The sequence below is a fragment of the Rosa chinensis genome, chromosome 6, assembly GCF_002994745.2.
Source record: "Rosa chinensis cultivar Old Blush chromosome 6, RchiOBHm-V2, whole genome shotgun sequence".
Taxonomy (NCBI): Eukaryota; Viridiplantae; Streptophyta; class Magnoliopsida; order Rosales; family Rosaceae; genus Rosa; species Rosa chinensis.
The window spans coordinates 68,435,501-68,454,294 of record NC_037093.1 but is presented as its reverse complement, the minus strand read 5'-3'; the positions used below and the strand labels follow the sequence as shown (position 1 = coordinate 68,454,294).

Genomic DNA, 18,794 nt, shown 5'->3' with positions numbered 1-18,794 from the left:
GTGCCTCTACAAACTAGGGTTCAGAGTTGTAATAGGAATGTGTTCTAGGTATTCAATTGTAATCAGATTCTATTATCTTTTTGGGTACCTTGTAACTCCCTATTTAAAGGACTCCTTTTATCAATAATATACACAATTCCATTCTCTTACAGGCTACAACAAACCGCATTTAAAAATCCCAACTTTTTGGACACTTTCTAAATATATGCACTCCCTTTTCTTCAAATATATCAGATCTCATTGGATTCTTTTTTAAAAGGTCGTCTGAGATTGTTGTCAGACAACAACAAAGCTATTTCAGTCGAGTACTACAACTGCACCAAATCAACTAATTAAAACACAAAAGCTACTTTGACTATGACAGTAAGAACACCATGTTCAGTGGACTCACCCGCGTCAAGAGAATCAGAATGGAGTACGGATATCCATAGAGGACCAACAAATGAAAAGATTCTTGAAGATCAAGTAGCGCGCTTGCTAGGATTTGGGAAACTAAACTTCTGTTATCATCATCACCGAAAAACTTAGAAGAAGAAGATTATTGAAAATCTTGGGGATTAGACTATGGTGTGAAACAGAATGAGTAAAGGAGCCATTGTTGCCTGTTCTTCTGTTCAGATAGAGAAAGAGCGTTGCAGAAGTCAGAGACAGAATTGAAACAGAGGTGAGGAGAGTTCAGATGATGAGGAAATGCAAACAAATTTTGGTCATTGAAAGTAATGAAACTTGGGTATGGGAAGAAGTAGGGGATGGCAGGTTGGTAACTAGTAAGTGACAGTAATTGGAGAATGTGAACCACAGAGGTCCTCAGCATAACCCTCAAATTCTTATCTGATAAATTGATTGATAGAGAAATATTATGACATATTGCAGCATGCAATTAAATTCGAAAGCTGAAGTAAGGAGGGAATTTGGATCATTAATTTTTACCAGGAGTCAAGCATGAATATGGTAGAACGTAATCATGCATGCTCCAGTCCAAAGAAAATACATATATCTGATCTGAATCCACAGCATTAATCTCATCTGTCTACTGAAAACAGTAGTACTTCTAACAAAATCCTACTCCGCCAAAAGGAAAGTAAGAATAAATTGAAAAGCTCATAACCGGGTCTTCCCCTTACCCCTACGAAAAATCAATCTCATTTAGTTTCAGTGAGACGAACTTCTAGGGGCAGCAGATAGTATGTAATGTGTAGGTCCTCCAAACATTTCTTCAATGCCATGACCATTTCACTTCTCCGCTTTTGCTTTTCTCCCCATTCTTGAAAGTTCATCGTGTGACTGAAGTAGAGTGCCAGCTTTAACTTATTCACATTTTCGATCTCAAGCACCACAATTTGGTGGTTTGGATGCCAAAGCGTCGGATTCCCCTCCACATACCTGTACAATCAAAAGTAAATTGCAAACGTGTAAACAGAAATGCTCACTTGTGTATCATGATTGCTGGACTCTTGATTTAGACTGTTGCTCCAGTGCAATCTTGTGTGACTGTGTGGTGCAGTCTGTTATTATAACCAATCCGGATGCATAAAAACATGAACTTAACAACACATTTTCACATATGTATATGCTTATAAACACACAGAAGTAAAAGCTTCGATTGACTTACTCCTTTACTTTCTCTCTCAGCTCGCCTATCTTCTTCACTGGTGTAGTAAAAGCAATTGAGAACTCCACATTATCACCCATATTTGAACTTCTGTAATAATTGCTGATCGGTTTTGTGGATAAAACTGAATTGGGATAGTATACCTTTTCTTGATTGAGTTTTAAGAAGACTGTAGTTAAGATGTTCATCTCCTCAACCATTAACTATTAAGGGTACCATGTATTAGAAACTTGATCAACATACAACAGAACACAAGGAAATAAGAGTTCTGTAAGTTACCTGAACGCCATCAATAACGCAGCGGTCACCAACGTCAAATGGATGCATTACAAAAACGAAGATAATAGCTTCGAATATAGTCTTGCAAGTGTTTCCAAACATAAAAGCTGCCACTACGAGCTGTGATGAGAGGAAGACAAGTACTTTTGTAGTTGCAATTTCCATCAACAGAAGCCACACTATAATGGTAATAATAACCAGGACACTAGTCACAAGTTTGTTCAATTGTTTTACGGCTGTTTTGGTGTCGGTTAATGAATGAGCTAATGCTTTGCGACCATTGTAGACCTTCACCTGCAAAAATCACAAGGAAAACATAGTTTCACCATTCAATTCAGAAAGAATCATCTAAGCACAGGAACTCCAATAACTCATTTGTGGTAACAATTCAAGTTATTGAATCTACTTTTAATTCCTTTCGTTTTTTATATTTTAATCTTGCAGTTATTTTTATAGGACTATATCAGATACAACTGAACGAGTTAATCTTGCAGTTATTTTCATAGGACTATATCAGAACAACTGAACGAGTACTATTTAACTCTCCCTTTATGCATACACAGTGAAGGCAAAGAATGTATATAGAAACAGACTCAAGTTATCATATCTTATTTCTTTATCCCCTGCTATGTTTACTTTTAAATTGAAAGATGTGATCACAAGTAGAACTCCATGACTAGAAGACCAATGCAAATATTATACGAAAAAAAAGCCATGCAGAAGCCAAAAAAGAACTACAACTATATGTGGAAGTCAAGAGACATAAGTGGAAGGTCTTACCACCCACTCTGTTAGAGTTTTTCTATCAACTTGTCCAGTCTTATTTACGTCAATTAGCGGCCACACAAGCTCCACTTCTTCCTCGATCATGAACCTCAAGAGGTCCCACTCCTCAATGTAACTACTTGGGGGTAAGATAATTAACAAAAGTATGGAAACGTCAAGAAAATTATTCAAATAAATAAAATATAAATAAATAAACACTTCATCAAGATAGTTTTCTCACTTAGCACCCAGCGGAGCAACGTTAAGGAATATGTCATAGGCAGCAGCAGTTGCTTCCATCTCACTGGTAATCTCCTTATCTCTCTGTTCATTCAGACCCTCCATCTCATCCAATGTATGGGAGATCGTGGACAGCCCTGAACTAGTTACTGCATCCACCAAGACCTTCATGGTCCAAGAAGAAACCTTCTCTTGCTTTATCTGTTGAAGCTTTGTCATGTCAATGACCTCTTTTTCCTTTCCAGCCTTTGCCTTCTTTGTCGCTCTGTAACTCAGTTTGCTAGTGCTCGGTGATTTCCCACCGTTCCTATCAGCCTCCTCCATAAGCGGATGCCCCGAAAGTGTCTGAAGCACATACTGATGGAAGATTGATTCTTGAATTCTATCAAAGAAGGTATTCACATGGAAACTAGATGCTAAGATCTTAAGCAACAATGTTTTTAACAACCATAAAAATGCCCCAATGAGAAGTGAGACAATAGTCCATGTAACATAATTTAAAATCTTGGTGGTAGTCTTTGACCGCTTAACCCCACGATTGAACAACAGTAGCCATGTGAGAAGAACCAGAGACAACCACAAGAAAACCTGAACACTCTTCTTCATTCCATGAACAAAATACAAAACCTTCTTCCGAAGCAAAAAATTGCACTCGATCAGAAAAACTATCAAATGCATAACCCAATTGGTAACCAACATGCCACTGAATATCACCATGACAAGCACACACCATTTCCAAATCTCCAAGCCCCAAACCATATAATTCTCTAGTTTCTCCACAGTCAAGCTAGCCACTAAACAACCCAAAATGCACAGGAAAACAAATAACTCAGCCAAGAGTATCTTGTTCATTTTCCCGTGCTTATCTCTACTCAATTTAACCTTCTTGTAAATCTCTTCATCCTCCTTATCTTTGGTCCTGCCTGGAGACGCATTCCTATTAGAAGAGATGGATATGGCCCTAGCTCCTGATATGTTATTTGGGGAAGCCCTACTGAATGAAGCCCCCCTATATGGGGAACCAACATGATCTGAACTACCATCTTCATTCAGAACAGGCGATGGTTCACCAAATCTTGACTTGGGTTTGGAGATAACTGACCTATTAAATGACTTTCTCCTATTGGTGCTCTCATTGCGGGCGGGGGGCCTCGGAGGCTTACCGGGGTTGGGACTGGCTCTTGAAACATCCAGTGAAGGAAACCCACCGAACCTGGTACTACTAGACTCAGTGGTCACTCCCAAGTTCACTTTGCTTTGCTTGGTTGAAGGAGACCCTTTACCTTCATACGTCCCAACATTTTGAAGTTCCACTATAACTTCACCTCCATTGGCAGATTGCTTCTCCGACATGCTTATCTCGCCGCCCTTTGAAGCTTTCTCTGCGGCTTTCATTAAACCCCTATCACCTAAAACCCTGATCCAACAAAAAGCTAGCATTAAACCCCTAAAAGCAATCAACCCCAAAAAACATCCCCACAATGTAAATTAAGAGACACCAGAATCAGCATCCTATTTAAAAATCTAAACTTTCCAGAAGATACTTTCCCCTTTTTTTCAGAACGCAGATCTCATTCTTTTTCTTTCTTTCTTTTAAAGGTCTGAGATTTATAGTAATGGCTTTCTAACAAGACAACAAAACAGCTAATTCCCCAAGTACTATAACTGAAAACGAAGCTACATTCGCGCCAAAACGATCAAATTAAAAATCAACTTTTTCCGTAGCAGTGAGAACACTACGTTTAGTGTACTCACCTGGGTCAATAGAAGCGGACCAGATCAAAGCTATCCACGGAGCACCCACAAATGAAGAGATGGGAAGATCATTTTGCTGGAGTGGGATTGGTTGTTGATTCAGTACTGCAGAGAAACACTAGTCAACTGGGCTTGTAGAACAAAAAATATTCACCTTTATCAGAAAAGAACAGAGCTTCAAGTTGTGTTCTTTAGCTATTTGAAGACTAGAGATTGGTGAGCTTGTTGGGTTTTCATTTGGTAACTAAATTTTTGTGGTCTCGTCTGAAAACTTGGATAGAAGAAGATTATGATGAAAATCTTGGAGATTTCTAGATCAGTGTGAAACTGAATGACTAGAGAAGGCAGGGTTGGCTGTCCCAAAAACTGCAGAAGTCAGGGACAGAATTGAAACAGAGGAGAGGAGAAGAGGGTTCAGATGTTGAGGAAATGCAAATACCACCTATAAAGGAGTGAAACTACCACGTGGTTTCCTGCAAAACTAGAAGAAATAATAAAAACAAATTTTGGTCCTCAGCAACTTATAAAAATAACCTACACGAAGAACAATATTGATTAATGTGGGGATGCCAGCTTGGGAACGGACACTTCTTGAAGGATACCATAGAGAACAACCCTCAAATTCTTATCATGATAGATTTTCATGATATATGTTTGGAATTTTTGATTCAGAAGCATTATCATATTACATTGTGTTACAACTTTTTTTTTTTCCGATTAATAAAGAACTTTAAAAAAAAAAACGAGAGCTACAAAGATAAGTTTTTTTTTTTTTAATAGGATAAGTTATTTATATTAACGGAGTTTAGTCTTATCAAAGTCGAGAGAGGAAGACCATGCTCTTCGACTAACATTTAGATCATGGTCGGTTTCTGACAATTAGACTTAGACTAAAACATGTAGTTGGTGGATAAAATGTTTTATTTCTGAACAAAAGAAAGAAAAAAAATCTTTTTTGACTGTTGATATAAGTGTCATGTACAAATTGTATCTTGCTCTTATCAAAAAATTTGAGAAGGATATAATTTCTTGAGTTCTTGGGAGTTAAAATAATTATTGATTTGTATTTGTAAATGGCTTACAGCTCAGGTGCAGTGCTGGGCGTTCAGGACTTCAGGCCAACAACCACGTATCAAGTACCAATACAAACAGTTCTCGTCGAGACTCATGACTTATTATCATTAGTTTATGTTTTCCTTAAACTAAACAATTAAAATAAAGCAAATGATAGCTCATATCTTAATCTTATCACTATAATTTTGATTGATCGACGCTAACTAATTGATAATAATGACTAAATGACATGCAGAGACAGGACTAAAAATAAAGTGGACCCAAAAAATGGTCTGTACTTTTGTTTTTCCCAGTGTTGCTTCAGGGCATAGTGAAACTGTACATGAGTGCAATATTAGCGAAAGTTCTGTAGCGCTCGAAAGTGTGGAGGCATTAGTGATTTAGTACCAGTACAGTACGATTAGCTAGTGGCCCTCTTCATGCTCCGGCCCAAAAGAGAAGAAAACGATGTGCATTTCAGAAAGAAAGAAAGAAAGAAAGAGCACGTTTCACTGTTGAGAAGTTCTTGCGTGGGGCAGCCGCACAGCCACGTGATGTGGCTGACCAATTATTGTCCAACAGGAGGGATTTTTGAGTATTTTACTTTAAAAAGTATGGGTAGTTTCGAAAAATGGAGAAAAATTTCTGATTTTTTATTAAAGGGTCACACCGTCACGTGATGCCGCAGCCATATGTAAGAATTTCTCTTCACCGTTAATGGCCAATTGGACCCAAAACATATGGTGCCAGTCATAGTCCGGAAACGTCGACACTACTACATTTATATCTCCATCTCATAATTTCGGCTTCTTTTGATGATATAAAGTACGTGACCAAAGCTCACTGGTTGTTTTAATCATGTAAAACGACAGCAAAAGACGCCAAAATTCTAAAGGAAGGAGGAGGTGGAAACGACTTGTCAAGTCTTTTTTTAATTTGGTTGGGGGGCAAAAAAAAAAAAAAAACACGACTAGTACAGTAGTCGCTTTGGTCTGCGTCCATCTGTAATCTTTAATTACAATTTCATGATTGATGATTATGATTACATGATATGTAATAATGCAGGATTTTCTTTTGGTCTGAAACTCTGAATGATAATAATGCAGCATGAACTTTAATTTTTTAGGGGTGACAGCAACATGAACCCTACTACAACCACGACCATTTTGTACTTGTGAGATCTTCCCTAAATTAATTAACACTAAGCAAAGCTACTTGATCGCATTCAAACTTAAACTCATTATCTAATTTGGACTAATCCAACCCTTTAAGCTAGCTTTGACTTTATAATGATCAATGATCGATGATTGAGATTGTAAACAAATCGTATTCTAATTGCTCCTACATCGCAGAAACCAAACTGATTTATGTAGGTTATGATGGGAGAAGAAACAGGGAGGTTTGAGCTCATGGAGCAGAGCAAAGTGAGAGCTAAGGCTTCAGCAACAAAAGGTGATGGTGCTTTCAGAAACAGGGAGCTAATGCTTATTTTGGACCTTTGAATAGTGAAATTGAAAGTACAGAATTCAGAATGAAAGGGATCAGGTTTATTAACTTATATATGAAAAATCCAACAGGGTATATATCCAATGGAATCATTGATGAGAATTCTGTCTCTAGGTTTTTTGGAACTCGGATGAAATGAAGGGCAGGAATGATAAACAAAAACAGAGTACTTGTTGACTATAAAACAGAGTCCTCTGTTTATCAACATATCCAATATCCTCTATTTATAAAACAGAGTCCTCTGCTTGGTCTCTCCTTAGTCCCTTCGGTATGGTTACATAGTCAAACAATAATAACATTAACCCGCCGATTAAGCTCATGTAATAGTACCACTTTCACAAATCACAACTTTATATCCATACCAAAAGCCTTCTACGTTTCATATTCAGATGAGACACACAGATATACTTCATACTGTTGACGTGGGATTTAGGACTTCTAAGCAATTCCTATGAAAACTTGAACACTTGTTTACAGTATAACAGAAATGGAACTTCATCGATCAATATATCCCTCTAGGCTAAAGAAAAAAAAAGAGATGAAGTACCCTGAAAATAAAAATAAAAAATTGTTCCCATGGAACCTTCTCTTCTAACGGAAATTGGCTGTTGATACAGATGCAAACCGTTCTATTTATTTTAGAACCTTCATTGAAGATGACCTTGTAAGTTGTAATGTTCATCGATGGGATTGGCTTTCATCTCTTGAAGGAAACGGTTGCATCTGCTTTATTTTGAGTGAGGTGAACTTCTTGGGGCATCAGACTGTATGTGATGTTTAGGTCTTCCAAAGTTCTCATCAATTCGATGACTAGCTCAGTTCGCCGTTTATTCCTTTCACCAATTTCTTGAAAGTTCATAGTGTGACAAATATTGAGTGCCATCTTTAACTTATTCACATCTTCGATATCAATCACCACCACACTGTGGCCTGGACGCCAATGCTGCGGTTTGCTCTCCAAGTACCTGAGAAGGCATACAAAGAAGTTATATCGAGACTGAACACAAAGGAGCATTACCAAACAGATCAAATTAGCTGCAAAATCAGCCATACTTCATATTCTAGAACTATTGCAGATTATTTGACTAGAAATTCTCAAACATCATATATGTTCATAAACTTAAGCCGCATGCAAACACAATTAAGTAAAATTAGAGCTTCATTCAACTCACTCCTTTATTCTCTTTCTCAACATGTCTATCTTCTCCACTGGTGTCAAAATAATTGAGAATTCCACTGTATCTCCCATTTCTGGACTTCTGTAATAATTGCTGATGATTTTGGTGCACAAAACTGAATTTGGATAGTACACCTTTTCATTATTTGGTTTCAAGAAGGTGGTAGTTAAGACGTTCATCTCTTCAACGACCAACTGTCAGGTTACCAGCAATATAAAATTTAAACAATTTAGTCTACCCAGCCAACATAATGAAATAAGATTGAGTTGCATAAGTAATTACCAGAACATCATCAACAACAATGCGATCACCAACATCAAATGGATGTGTCACAAACATGAACACGATAGCTTCAAATACATTCTTGCAAGTGTTTCCAAAAATAAAAGCTGCCAATAAGAACTGTGTTGAGAGGAAAACAACTAGGTTTGTACTTGCAATTCCCACCAACAGTAGCCACACTACGATGGTAATAACAATCACCAAGCTAGTAAAAAATTTCTCAAATTGCTTTAGAACTGTTTTGGTGTCAGTCATAGAACAAGCTAATGCGTTGCGTTCTCGGTAGACATTTACCTGAAAAAAAAAAAAGATAAAGAAAGGAAGGTAATGTCAGGGGGTGGTAGTATCTAGCGCACAAAATCGAATAATTCTTGGGTTAATTTTTCTTTTCTATTTTTCAAACTTGCAGTTCAATCGCAAACATAATTAACCTAGTGGCTAGTGCAGTAGTGCAAATTACATTTTCATCCATTTGCTTGCCTAAAAGATGAAGGAATTATTGTAAATAGAAGCAAACTCAAGTTAATCAAATTCTCATTTCTCCTCTATTCCCGACCCTGCAGCATGCTTTTGGAATTTGGATTGTAAGATATGCATGACTTTATGTTAGTGACGGCTTACCATCCAGCTACGTAGATCTTTTCTTTTAATTTTGCCGTTTTCCATTGCTCCGTCAAACAGTGGAAATACATTACCCACCTCTGCCCGAGTCATGAACCTCATGAGGTCCTCCTCCTCGATGTACCTACTCGAGTTTGACTGTGTAAGATAGATATTCAAAACAAGACCAAAAAAGAAAAGTGGCATAAACCTAGTGAAAGGTAGTTTTTCCTCACTTGTTACCATGCTGAGCAACGTTTCGAAATATTTTGAAGGCAGCAGCTTTGGCTTCCCACTCACTTGTAATCTCTGTATCTCTAGTAGAAACTGCACCCACCAACGTATCCATGGTCTCAACTGAAACCTTCCTTGCAGGATTCACCTTACCAGTGACCTTCTTTTCCACATTGTTTATCGACCTGAGACTCACAAACCCTGTGCTGAGTGATCTCCTAATCTTGGCATCCTCCTCTACTAACGGAGGCCCCGAAAGTGTCTCAATAACGTACTGATGGAACAAAGATTCTTGAATCCTATCAAAATAGGCGACGGCCATGAATTTAGATGCTAGGGTCTTAAACAACAAAGTTGATAACATCCACAAAAAGGCACCAATAAGCAGCGAAACAAGAGTCCACGTAATATGATCCAAAATCTTGGTGGAAGTCTTTGATCTCTCATTGCCACGATTGAATTTGAAAAAGAATAGCCATGTGAGAAGCACCATACCGAACCACAGGAAAACCTGAACACTCTTTTTCATTCCATAAACCAAATACAACACCACCTTCTTCCTCGTAAACAGAAAGTTCCTCTCAATCACAAAAACTAACAGAGTCAAAACACAATTCGTAACCAGCATTCCACAGAATATGAGCATAACAAGCACACACAATTTCCACATCTCCAATCCCCACACCTTAAGATTCTCTAGTTTCTCGACAGTAAAGCTAGCTACTATAACACCCAAACTGCACGCGAAAACAATATACTCCATCAGCATTTTCTTGTTCACTTTCCTGCTAGAGTTAACCTTCTCGTAAATCTCCTCCTCCTCCTCCTCCTCCTCTTTGAATGCTGATTTATTTGCGGGGGAACCATCCTGCTCTAAATTAGTGTCCTCTTCAAGAATATCAGAATCAATGCGCATCGACTGTTGACCAAGACTAATAGATGACTTTCTCCTAGTGAGGGTCTCATTGGGGATGGGGGCGTTGCTGGATCCTGTAATCTCAGGGGAATGAGAGCCAACCTGCAATTCCACTTTGCTAATTTGATTGGGAGCTGAAGATTCTAAGCCTTTCGAACAAGACCCTTTTGCTTCATCTTCCATCTCTTCGCTTTGAACCACCACTACAACTTCATCACCTCCATCATTCCCAGATCGATTTTTCGACATGCTTACATTGCTTCCTTTTAAGCCTTTCTCTGCGGCTTCCATCAAGAACCTGTCACTTAATAAGCGAAGGAAAGCTTGCATTAAACCCAAAAGAGGAAACTCTGGGGTTGGAAAAGAGACTTGACAAAAATAACAGAGCTTAAATTGCTTCCTTAGCTACTTGAAATAAATTAATTATACCTTTCACCACCAGCTCCTCAAACTTTACGGTCTTTCTGATTAAAGACTGCATGAACGAGCAGATGGAAGCCCTCCTCCTGCTCTCTGTTTTGAGTCCTTATTTACTGTAGATCTCAATGTGTTGACTTGGTGTGATTGCAAGCCAATCAATATTCAATAATCGTGCAATATTTTATTTTATCCTTCTTCTTTCTTTTTTTTAAAGAAAAAACGACAAAATTTCTGTTAATATTATGGAAGAACCTAACAAATTAAATGTCAAGAAAAACCTTCTGAATTGAAGTAACATTACACTAAACCGGCCACTGATGAGAGACTGACGAAAAATGTTATGCAGTAGCCACCAGAAAATTCATTGTCGTCTCATGTCAAAATCTACAGTAAATTAGAGAGCACACCCAACCAAAGAAAAAGAAAGACCAGACAACAATCAAGCACCCTCGCCTCTAGCTGTCACCGAGGGAAAGAAGAGCAGACAAATGTCAGGCGGTTAAATATATAAGCAAGATAGGTACACTAGAGGTGTTTGTTAGCAGGTGCAATAATGTTTGAAACTTTGAATAGAAAGAAATATGCTGCAAATCTGCAATATGCACAAAGGATATTTTTTTTTTTTTTTTGTTGCAATGAGTGATAGCAGATGAACAACCTCTCTAACACTCCAATTTATTAAACCAAAAAAATACAAATGATAATGGAGAGGGACCTAACCAAAACCTCCAGAATAAACAAGTAAAACAAACAAGTCAACGAAATCTAAATTGTGGAAGACCCAAAACATCACTCTCATAGAACGACAAGAGAAATGAATGAGGCATATCCCACCATACTTGCTCCGACAAAGATGTTCCATGATTAGCTAGAGCATCTGCTACCTTATTCCCTTCTCTAAATATGTGTGAAGATTTGAAGTTCATTTGTGAGATCCTATATAAGCAATTTAACCAACGTACTCGAAGTTGCCAAGGCACAAGAGAAGAAGAGCGAATATAATCCAATACAATAGAGGAATCTACCTCTAGCCATCTGTGTTTCCCGTCGTGAAGCCAAGCAATCTCAATATCCGTTTCCGCAGAGGAATTTATTCAATTAGAGGAAGACCATGCTCTTCAACTAACATTTAGATCATGGTCGGTTTCTGACAATTAGATGACTAACATTTAGTTGGTGGATAAAATGTTTTATTTATGAACAAAAGACAAAAAATCTTTTTCGACTACAACATGTTGATATAAGTTTCATGTACAAATTGTATCTTGCTCTTATAAAAAAAAATTGAGAAAGATATAATTGAATTTGCATTATGAGTTATTGGGAGTTAAAATAATTATTGATTTGTAATTGTAAATGGCTTACAGCTCAGGTGCAGCGCTGGGTGTTCAGGACTTCAGGCCAACGTTGTATCAAGTACCAACACGGCAATACCAACAGTTCTCGTCGAGACTCATGACTTATTATCATTAGTTTATGTTTTCCTTAAACTAATCAATTAAAATAAAGCAAATGATAGCTCATATCTTAATCTTATCACTGTAATTTTGATTTATCGACGTTAACTAATTGATAATAATGACATGCAGAGATATGACTAAAAATAAAGTGGACCCAAAAAATGGTCTCTACTTTTGTTTTTCCTTGTGCGGATAGACCATTTCCAAAAAAAAATTAACTAACAGAGACTTAACGGTAGGCCAATGGCCAGATACAATCAACGGTTCAGATTTAAAATACATGAATAAAAAATTAAATAAATTGATGATTCACTTGCACCGTCGGTGCGTAGAATAATTTTCGTTCCTCGTGTTGTTTCAGGGCATAGTGAAACTGTGAGAGCAATATTAGCAAAAGTTCTATAGCGCTCCATGGTGTCGAGTGTCGACGCATTAGTGACTAGGTACCAGTACAAGTACAGTACGATTAGCCAGTGGCCATCTTCATTCTCTGGCCCAAAAGGCCAAAAGGAAGAAAACGATGTGCATTTCAGAAAGAAAGAAAGAAAGAGCACGTTTCACCGTTAATGGCCAATTGGACCCAAAGCATGTGGTGCCAGTTATAGTCTGGAAACATTGACACTTCTACATTTATATCTTCATCTCATAATTTCGGCTCCTTTTTGATGATATAAAGTAGGTGAGCAAACCTCTGGCTGGTTTGATCATGGAAAACGACAGCAATAAGACGCCAAAATTCTAAAGGAAGGAGGAGGTGGAAACGACTTGTCAACTCTTTTTTCTTTTTTCTTTTTAAAATTTGGTTGGGAGAAAAAAAAAAAAAAAACGACTTGTACAGTAGTCGCTTTGGTCTGCGTCAATCTGTAATCTTTAGTTACAATTTGCATGATTGATTATTATAATTACGTGATATGTAATAATGCAGGATTTTCTTTTGGTCTGAATGATAATAATGCAGCATGAACTTTAATTTTTTAGGGGTGAGGGCAACATGAACCCTACTACAACCACGACCATTTTGTACTTGTGAGAGTGTCTTCCCTAAATTAATTAACATTAAGCAAGCTGCTTGATCATGTTCAAACTTAAACTCATTATCTAATTTGGACTAATCCAGCCCTTTAAGCTTTGACTTTATAATGATCAATGATCGATGATTGAGGTTGTAAACAAATCGTCTTCTAATTGCTCCTAGCTACAGCGCCGAAACCAAACTGATTATATTAACCTACATAATCATTGCTTATTAATCAAGCGATATAAAGTAATATGATTTTACACAAAGATTACAGTTTTACCGTAGGCTTAGCTTATTTTGGACTCTTTTTTTTTTTTTTTTTTTTTTTTTTTTCATCAAACAACAAAATATGTGAAAAAGAGGAAGGGGGCCGTTGTAACCGAGTAGCCGGACACATCCTCCCTTGAGCCAGTGAAGCGACATGATCTGCAGCTTTGTTGGCGTCTCTGCTGGTCCAAGCCCAGCAAATATTTGGGGTAGCTTGCACAAAAAGGCCAAGGCCCATGACTAGAGGTTGGGCATGCCAGTCCACTGGGGGTCGGGACAGCAGATCGCTTCTAATCAGTTGAATCTATGATGGGAGAAGAAACAGGGAGATTTGACCTCAAGGGAGCAGACCAAAGTGAGAGCTAATGCTTCAGCAACAATAGGTGATGGCGCTTCTAGCTGCTAATGCTTATTTTGGACCTTTGAATAGTGAAATTGAAAGTACAGAATGGAAGAATTATTCAGAATGAAAGGGATACGGTTTATTAACTTATATATGAAAAATCCAACAGGGTAGATATCCAATGGAATCATTGCTGAAGAGGCTTTTTGGGAACTGCAACTAATGTTGACAAATAATGATCTGATGGAAGCACAAATCAGGTAAATTAGCAGCTTAACCTCCACAACTACAACATGATCATTACTGTTACAAACCTACAATTACTTACTGTTGCAGATTAATTTGCTTCATATATTCCTGTTTTACTGTGCGTTGCTCTATATATGCTTGAGAAATCCAAAAGCATAAATTAAAAACTAAAAAGGTGACACAGTAGTATGAAAGTCCAAGATTTGTTGCATATGAAGGTCCGGAACTCCAGAAGCATATTAAACTGCAATCTAAACATTCTCAACTCGTTTCTTCTTGAAAGAAACAAAACTGCTACAAGCTTTTGTTTATTCCTTGTGGACAAAGACGCACATACTTTAGACAACCACCAGATTTATGACAAGATGAAAACTATCAGAAAATTAAGTATGAACAACAGCCATGGTTTATTATGCGCACCATTGAGTTATGACAGAATGAATGTAGCAATACCAATAACTACAACATAGAATACAGACCTCACCAATTAGCCTAGCTTCAATCTTTGAGAGGTCTATTAAAGTATCAAACTGATTTTCTAACCGGACATCAGGTTGAGTTGGACCTCCTTTAGGAAGCAAAGTGCTGATTGCATCTTATTTAGTTTGAGTGACATTCACTTTTTGGGAGGTCAGCAGATATTACTGTGATGTTTAGCTCTTCAAGAATTTTCAGCAATTCGAAGTTTAGCTCAGCTCTGCGCAAATTCTTTTCCTCAAAATCTTTATAGTTCATTTTGTGATGACAATAGACTGCCATCTTTAACTTAACAACATCTTCGATGTTAATCACCACCACATTGTGTTTTCGATGCCAATATTGAGGCTTCCCCTCGATGTATCTGGACAAGCACGAGCATATGTATATATGTATATATATAAGAGTAAGAACACATAAGAGCAGTACAGAACAATGCTCACTAGTCAAACGCAAATTAAAGAATAAACTTACTCCTTTATTTTTTCTTTCAACTTGACTATCTTCTCCACTGGTGTTAAAGCAATTGAGAATTCTACAGCATCTCTCATATCTGGACTTCTGGAGTAATTGCTGATCAATGTTGCAGATAAAACTGAATTCGGATAGTACACCTTCTCGTTATTACTGAGTTTCAAGAAAACCGTAGTAAAGATGTTCATCTCTTCAACTATCATCTGTCAGGTGTACCATGTGTTACGAATTCCAGTAAAGTAAACTCAAGGTAATGAAATAAGTGTAAAAGATCGAGTTGTACCGGAACGCCTTCAAAAACAATGCAGTCACCAACATCATATGGATGTGCCACAAATAGAAACATGATAGATTCAAATACATTCTTGCAAGTGTTTCCGAAAGCAAAAGCTGCTAATACGAGCTGTGATGATAGGAAGACAAAAAAGCTTGTGGTTGCAATTTCCACCACTAGAAGGCTCACAACGATGATGATAATAAACACAATGCTAGTCACAAGATTGTTGACTTGCGCTGTAACTGCTTTGGTATCAGACAATGCATGAGCTAATGCTTTGCGATCAGTGTAGAGCTTCACCTGGGGAAAAAGTCACAGGGTACAAACTATTCCACACTCTTAATTATTTCAGAAAATGATCTAAACCTGGAAACTATAATAGCTCAATGCACAATTATATATGTTAGTGACTGAAGTTGTACATGATTAAAAATGGTGCTTAATTTTCCTGCCTTTGCTAAGTAATGAAATACAACTTCACGCGGAAGTCGAGAGACATGAATTAAAAGGTCTTACCACCCAGTCTGTCAGAGTTTTTCTGTCAACTTGTCCGGTCATTGCTACGTCAATCAGCGGCCATACAAACTCTACCTCTTCCTGGATCATGAACCTCAAGAGATCCCACTCCTCAATGTACCTACTCAGATGTAAGATATTTAACACAAGAATGGAAATGGCAAAAAGGTACTTAAAAAATAAGCACTTGGGCAATATTTTTTTGTTCTCACTTAGAACCAGGCGGAGCGACGTTAAGGAAAATGTCATGTGCAGCAGCAGTTGCTTCCATCTCACTGGTGATCTCTTTATCTCTCTGTTCATTTAGATCCTCTATCCCGTCCAATGTATGAGAGATGGTGGATAGCCCTGAACTAGTTACTGCATCCATCAATACCTTCAAGGTCCAAGAAGAAACCTTCTCTTGCTTTATCCTTTGAAGCTTTGTCATGTCAATGACGACCCTTTTCTCCACCCGTTCGGCCTGTGCCTTCCTAGTCTCTCTGTAACTTTGTTTGCTACTGCCTCGTGATATTTCATAAGCCTCCTCCATCAACGGAGGTCCTGAAAGTGTCTGAAGAACATATTGATTGAATATCGATTCTTGAATTCTATCAAAATAGGTGACCGCCTCGAATTTAGATGCTAAGATCAGAACCAACAAAGTCTTTAACAACCACAAAAATGCCCCAATAACAACTGCAACGATACTTCGCGTGATGTAAGCCAGAATCTTAGTGGAAACTTTTGATTGCTGAAGCCCGCGTTTGATCAAGAGTAGCCATGTGAGAAGAATCAGACTCCCCCACATGAGAAACTGAATACCCGTCTTCATTCCATAAACAAAATACAACACCTTCTTCCTAAGCAAGAAGTTGCGCTCGATCACCAAAAATATGAAACCGATAACCCAATTTGTCATCAGCATGCCACATAATACCACCATTATAAGCGCACACCATTTCCAAACCTCCAATCCCCAAACCATAAGATTCTTTAGCTTATGGACAGTCAAGCTAGCCACTAAAAAACCCAAAATGGATAGAAAAACAATCCACTCAATCGAGATTTTTTTGCAGCTCACTCTTCTACTCAATTTAACCTTCTTGTAAATCTCCACATCCTCCTCATCTTTTGTTTTGCCTGGAGATGGCGGTGCATTCTCCTCAGTCCTAACCAATGAGATTTCATTCGGGGACTCCCTATTGAATGAAGCATTGGGGGAATTTGCATCAGCTGCCTGTTCTAAACTAGTCTCTTCAGTCTTCATACATAATGGGAAATTGTTCACCGAATCTCGACTTGGGTTTGGAGAGAACTGACCTACTGAATGACTTTCTCTTAGTGAGGGTCTGGCTAGCTGAAGAGTCTGAGCCTTTTGGTTCATTGCTCTTTTCCCTTCCAACTTCCACTACAACTTCACCTCCACTAGGAGATTGCTGCTTCTCCGACATGCTTGACCGCTGCCTTTCTAGAGCTTTAGGTAACTATCAACTAAGCCCCCACTGTGAATAACCTGATCTAATCAGTAAAGGAGGATGCTGCGGTTGTCCCTAAAAATTGTAAATTGAGTGACATTGTCTTTCCTGAATTTAACTTTATCTTCTTGGTCATTTTAAAACCTTTTTTCTGGATCGAGTCCCTGGTCATCTTTAAAACTTAAACAAGTCTATAATCTATTGTCATTGACGTCAGCTTGTCACCACTTCCACCCAACAAGAAAGTAATGATGATCGTATTATTATATATAAACACTTGCATCTGGTCTTCCTTTCGAGAAAAGGGAAAGGAATATGATTTTAGGCCTTTTTCTTTCTTCTTTCTTTCTTTTTTTTCTAATGAAAATCGTAGATATCATCTCTAGTTCTCTCTACGTTATTTTGGGTAAAATATTATCTTATGACTTTAAATCATTTTATTAATTCAATTTTTTAACTTCAGATTTATTATTTCAAAAATATAAATAATATTGTTGAAGGAAATTGACTTACGTGTGCTTATTCAAACTATAATTAGTTTCATGATTGTAATATGAGAGAATGTTCTAGAATTATTAGTCTCATTCGGAATAGTTTTCCTTGTAACATTAGAATATATACTTTGTAATCCCTATATATAGGACTCCTATTCTCAATATTTCAACACACAATTCTCTCATCAATCTCTCTCAATTCTCATATCCTAAAACACGTTATAAGCACAAGTCCTAATCCTAAGATTAAAAATTCAAAAATCAGAAAATTCTCCAACGTTAGCCTTGCCTTACTGCGCTAGCCTTACTACCCCTGCAGCCCCACATCACACACACCTGCGTCCATCAGCTAGCCTTGCTAGCAGGGTGCTTTCGCCATCCAGCTCGACCACAAACCGGCCAGCCACCGTCCGTACCTACCACCCATCTTAGCCAAGTTCTTTGCCACTGACCCCTCTTCCCGGTTAAGGCCAGCAATCCTGCACGTCCATAATACTACCACGCAAGTGGCAATCATAATAGACTACACGCCTGCATCAACACGCGCGTGTATTGAGAATTTCAAATTCCGAGATTCATAAGTAAGTTTTCACAAGTAAGTTGTTCCCGTTTTTTAAATTTAAATTTTTTTTATTTTTCTTCGGGGACTTACAAAATCTCTTCTTCTACATCCCACCTTTCTGTAACGTGGGTTCAATTTGCTAAGCGGAATCGTGGGGATTCACGCTATATACGAACTAAGAGCGTTCGTGATCTTCAGACTAAGAGCGTCCGTAAGCATCGATTTTTACGGACTAAGAGCGTTCGTAGGCTACGGACTAAGAGCGTTCGTGAGCATCAAAATTTGACCATATAAACGTCATTGATTTCAATCCAAATCTAAAATTTGAAAACTATCAACAAATACAATGGTTATAACTTT

At 37.8% G+C, this 18,794-nt stretch overlaps 3 protein-coding genes across 5 annotated transcripts; all 3 read right to left on the bottom strand.

The window, feature by feature from the left end:
• Positions 1–880: 880 nt before the first annotated feature.
• On the bottom strand, positions 881–5,200 carry LOC112172857 (mechanosensitive ion channel protein 10). Of its 2 annotated transcripts, none has more exons than XM_024310352.2 (6): positions 4,652–5,200; positions 2,898–4,313; positions 2,672–2,795; positions 1,892–2,185; positions 1,613–1,815; positions 881–1,383 (listed from the first exon to the last, which is right to left on the bottom strand). In XM_024310352.2, the coding sequence occupies exons 2-6, from the start codon at positions 4,289–4,291 to the stop codon at positions 1,143–1,145; spliced, it is 2,256 nt and encodes a 751-aa protein (XP_024166120.1). In that variant the 5' UTR covers positions 4,292–4,313; positions 4,652–5,200; the 3' UTR covers positions 881–1,142. The 2 variants fall into 2 exon arrangements, with proteins under 2 accessions (XP_024166120.1, XP_024166121.1); XM_024310353.2 differs by having other exon boundaries at positions 2,672–2,792; positions 4,652–5,197.
• A 2,348-nt stretch (positions 5,201–7,548) lies between these two features.
• Positions 7,549–11,369, bottom strand: LOC112169079 (mechanosensitive ion channel protein 10). 2 transcript variants are annotated; one of them, XM_024306019.2, is made up of 6 exons: positions 10,850–11,369; positions 9,507–10,718; positions 9,292–9,415; positions 8,671–8,964; positions 8,383–8,582; positions 7,549–8,175 (listed from the first exon to the last, which is right to left on the bottom strand). In XM_024306019.2, the coding sequence occupies exons 2-6, from the start codon at positions 10,709–10,711 to the stop codon at positions 7,908–7,910; spliced, it is 2,091 nt and encodes a 696-aa protein (XP_024161787.1). In that variant the 5' UTR covers positions 10,712–10,718; positions 10,850–11,369; the 3' UTR covers positions 7,549–7,907. The 2 variants fall into 2 exon arrangements, with proteins under 2 accessions (XP_024161787.1, XP_024161786.1); XM_024306018.2 differs by having other exon boundaries at positions 9,507–10,724; positions 10,850–11,368.
• A 3,089-nt stretch (positions 11,370–14,458) lies between these two features.
• Positions 14,459–17,501, bottom strand: LOC112173318 (mechanosensitive ion channel protein 10). The gene is made up of 6 exons (XM_024310933.2): positions 17,224–17,501; positions 16,134–17,102; positions 15,922–16,042; positions 15,412–15,705; positions 15,129–15,331; positions 14,459–15,018 (listed from the first exon to the last, which is right to left on the bottom strand). Exons 1-6 carry the CDS (start codon positions 17,352–17,354, stop codon positions 14,778–14,780), a joined length of 1,959 nt encoding a protein of 652 aa, XP_024166701.1. The 5' UTR covers positions 17,355–17,501; the 3' UTR covers positions 14,459–14,777.
• Positions 17,502–18,794: the final 1,293 nt, after the last annotated feature.

What these genes read in the sequence shown, in the direction of transcription:
- LOC112172857 (XM_024310352.2), bottom strand. Translation starts at nt 4,291, where the DNA reads ATGAAAGCCGCAGAGAAAGCTTCAAAGGGCGGCGAGATAAGCATGTCG. An exon ending in AAACTCTAACAGAGTGGGTG is followed by an intron (nt 2,186 to 2,671) that starts GTAAGACCTTCC and finishes TGATTTTTGCAG; the next exon opens with GTGAAGGTCTACAATGGTCG. An exon ending in GCGTTATTGATGGCGTTCAG is followed by an intron (nt 1,816 to 1,891) that starts GTAACTTACAGA and finishes TACCCTTAATAG; the next exon opens with TTAATGGTTGAGGAGATGAA.
- LOC112169079 (XM_024306019.2), bottom strand. Translation starts at nt 10,711, where the DNA reads ATGGAAGCCGCAGAGAAAGGCTTAAAAGGAAGCAATGTAAGCATGTCG. An exon ending in GTTGCTCAGCATGGTAACAA is followed by an intron (nt 9,416 to 9,506) that starts GTGAGGAAAAAC and finishes AAACTCGAGTAG; the next exon opens with GTACATCGAGGAGGAGGACC. An exon ending in TTGTTGTTGATGATGTTCTG is followed by an intron (nt 8,583 to 8,670) that starts GTAATTACTTAT and finishes GTAACCTGACAG; the next exon opens with TTGGTCGTTGAAGAGATGAA.
- LOC112173318 (XM_024310933.2), bottom strand. Translation starts at nt 17,354, where the DNA reads ATGTCGGAGAAGCAGCAATCTCCTAGTGGAGGTGAAGTTGTAGTGGAA. An exon ending in GTCGCTCCGCCTGGTTCTAA is followed by an intron (nt 16,043 to 16,133) that starts GTGAGAACAAAA and finishes ACATCTGAGTAG; the next exon opens with GTACATTGAGGAGTGGGATC. An exon ending in TTGAAAGAAAAAATAAAGGA is followed by an intron (nt 15,019 to 15,128) that starts GTAAGTTTATTC and finishes GTGCTTGTCCAG; the next exon opens with ATACATCGAGGGGAAGCCTC.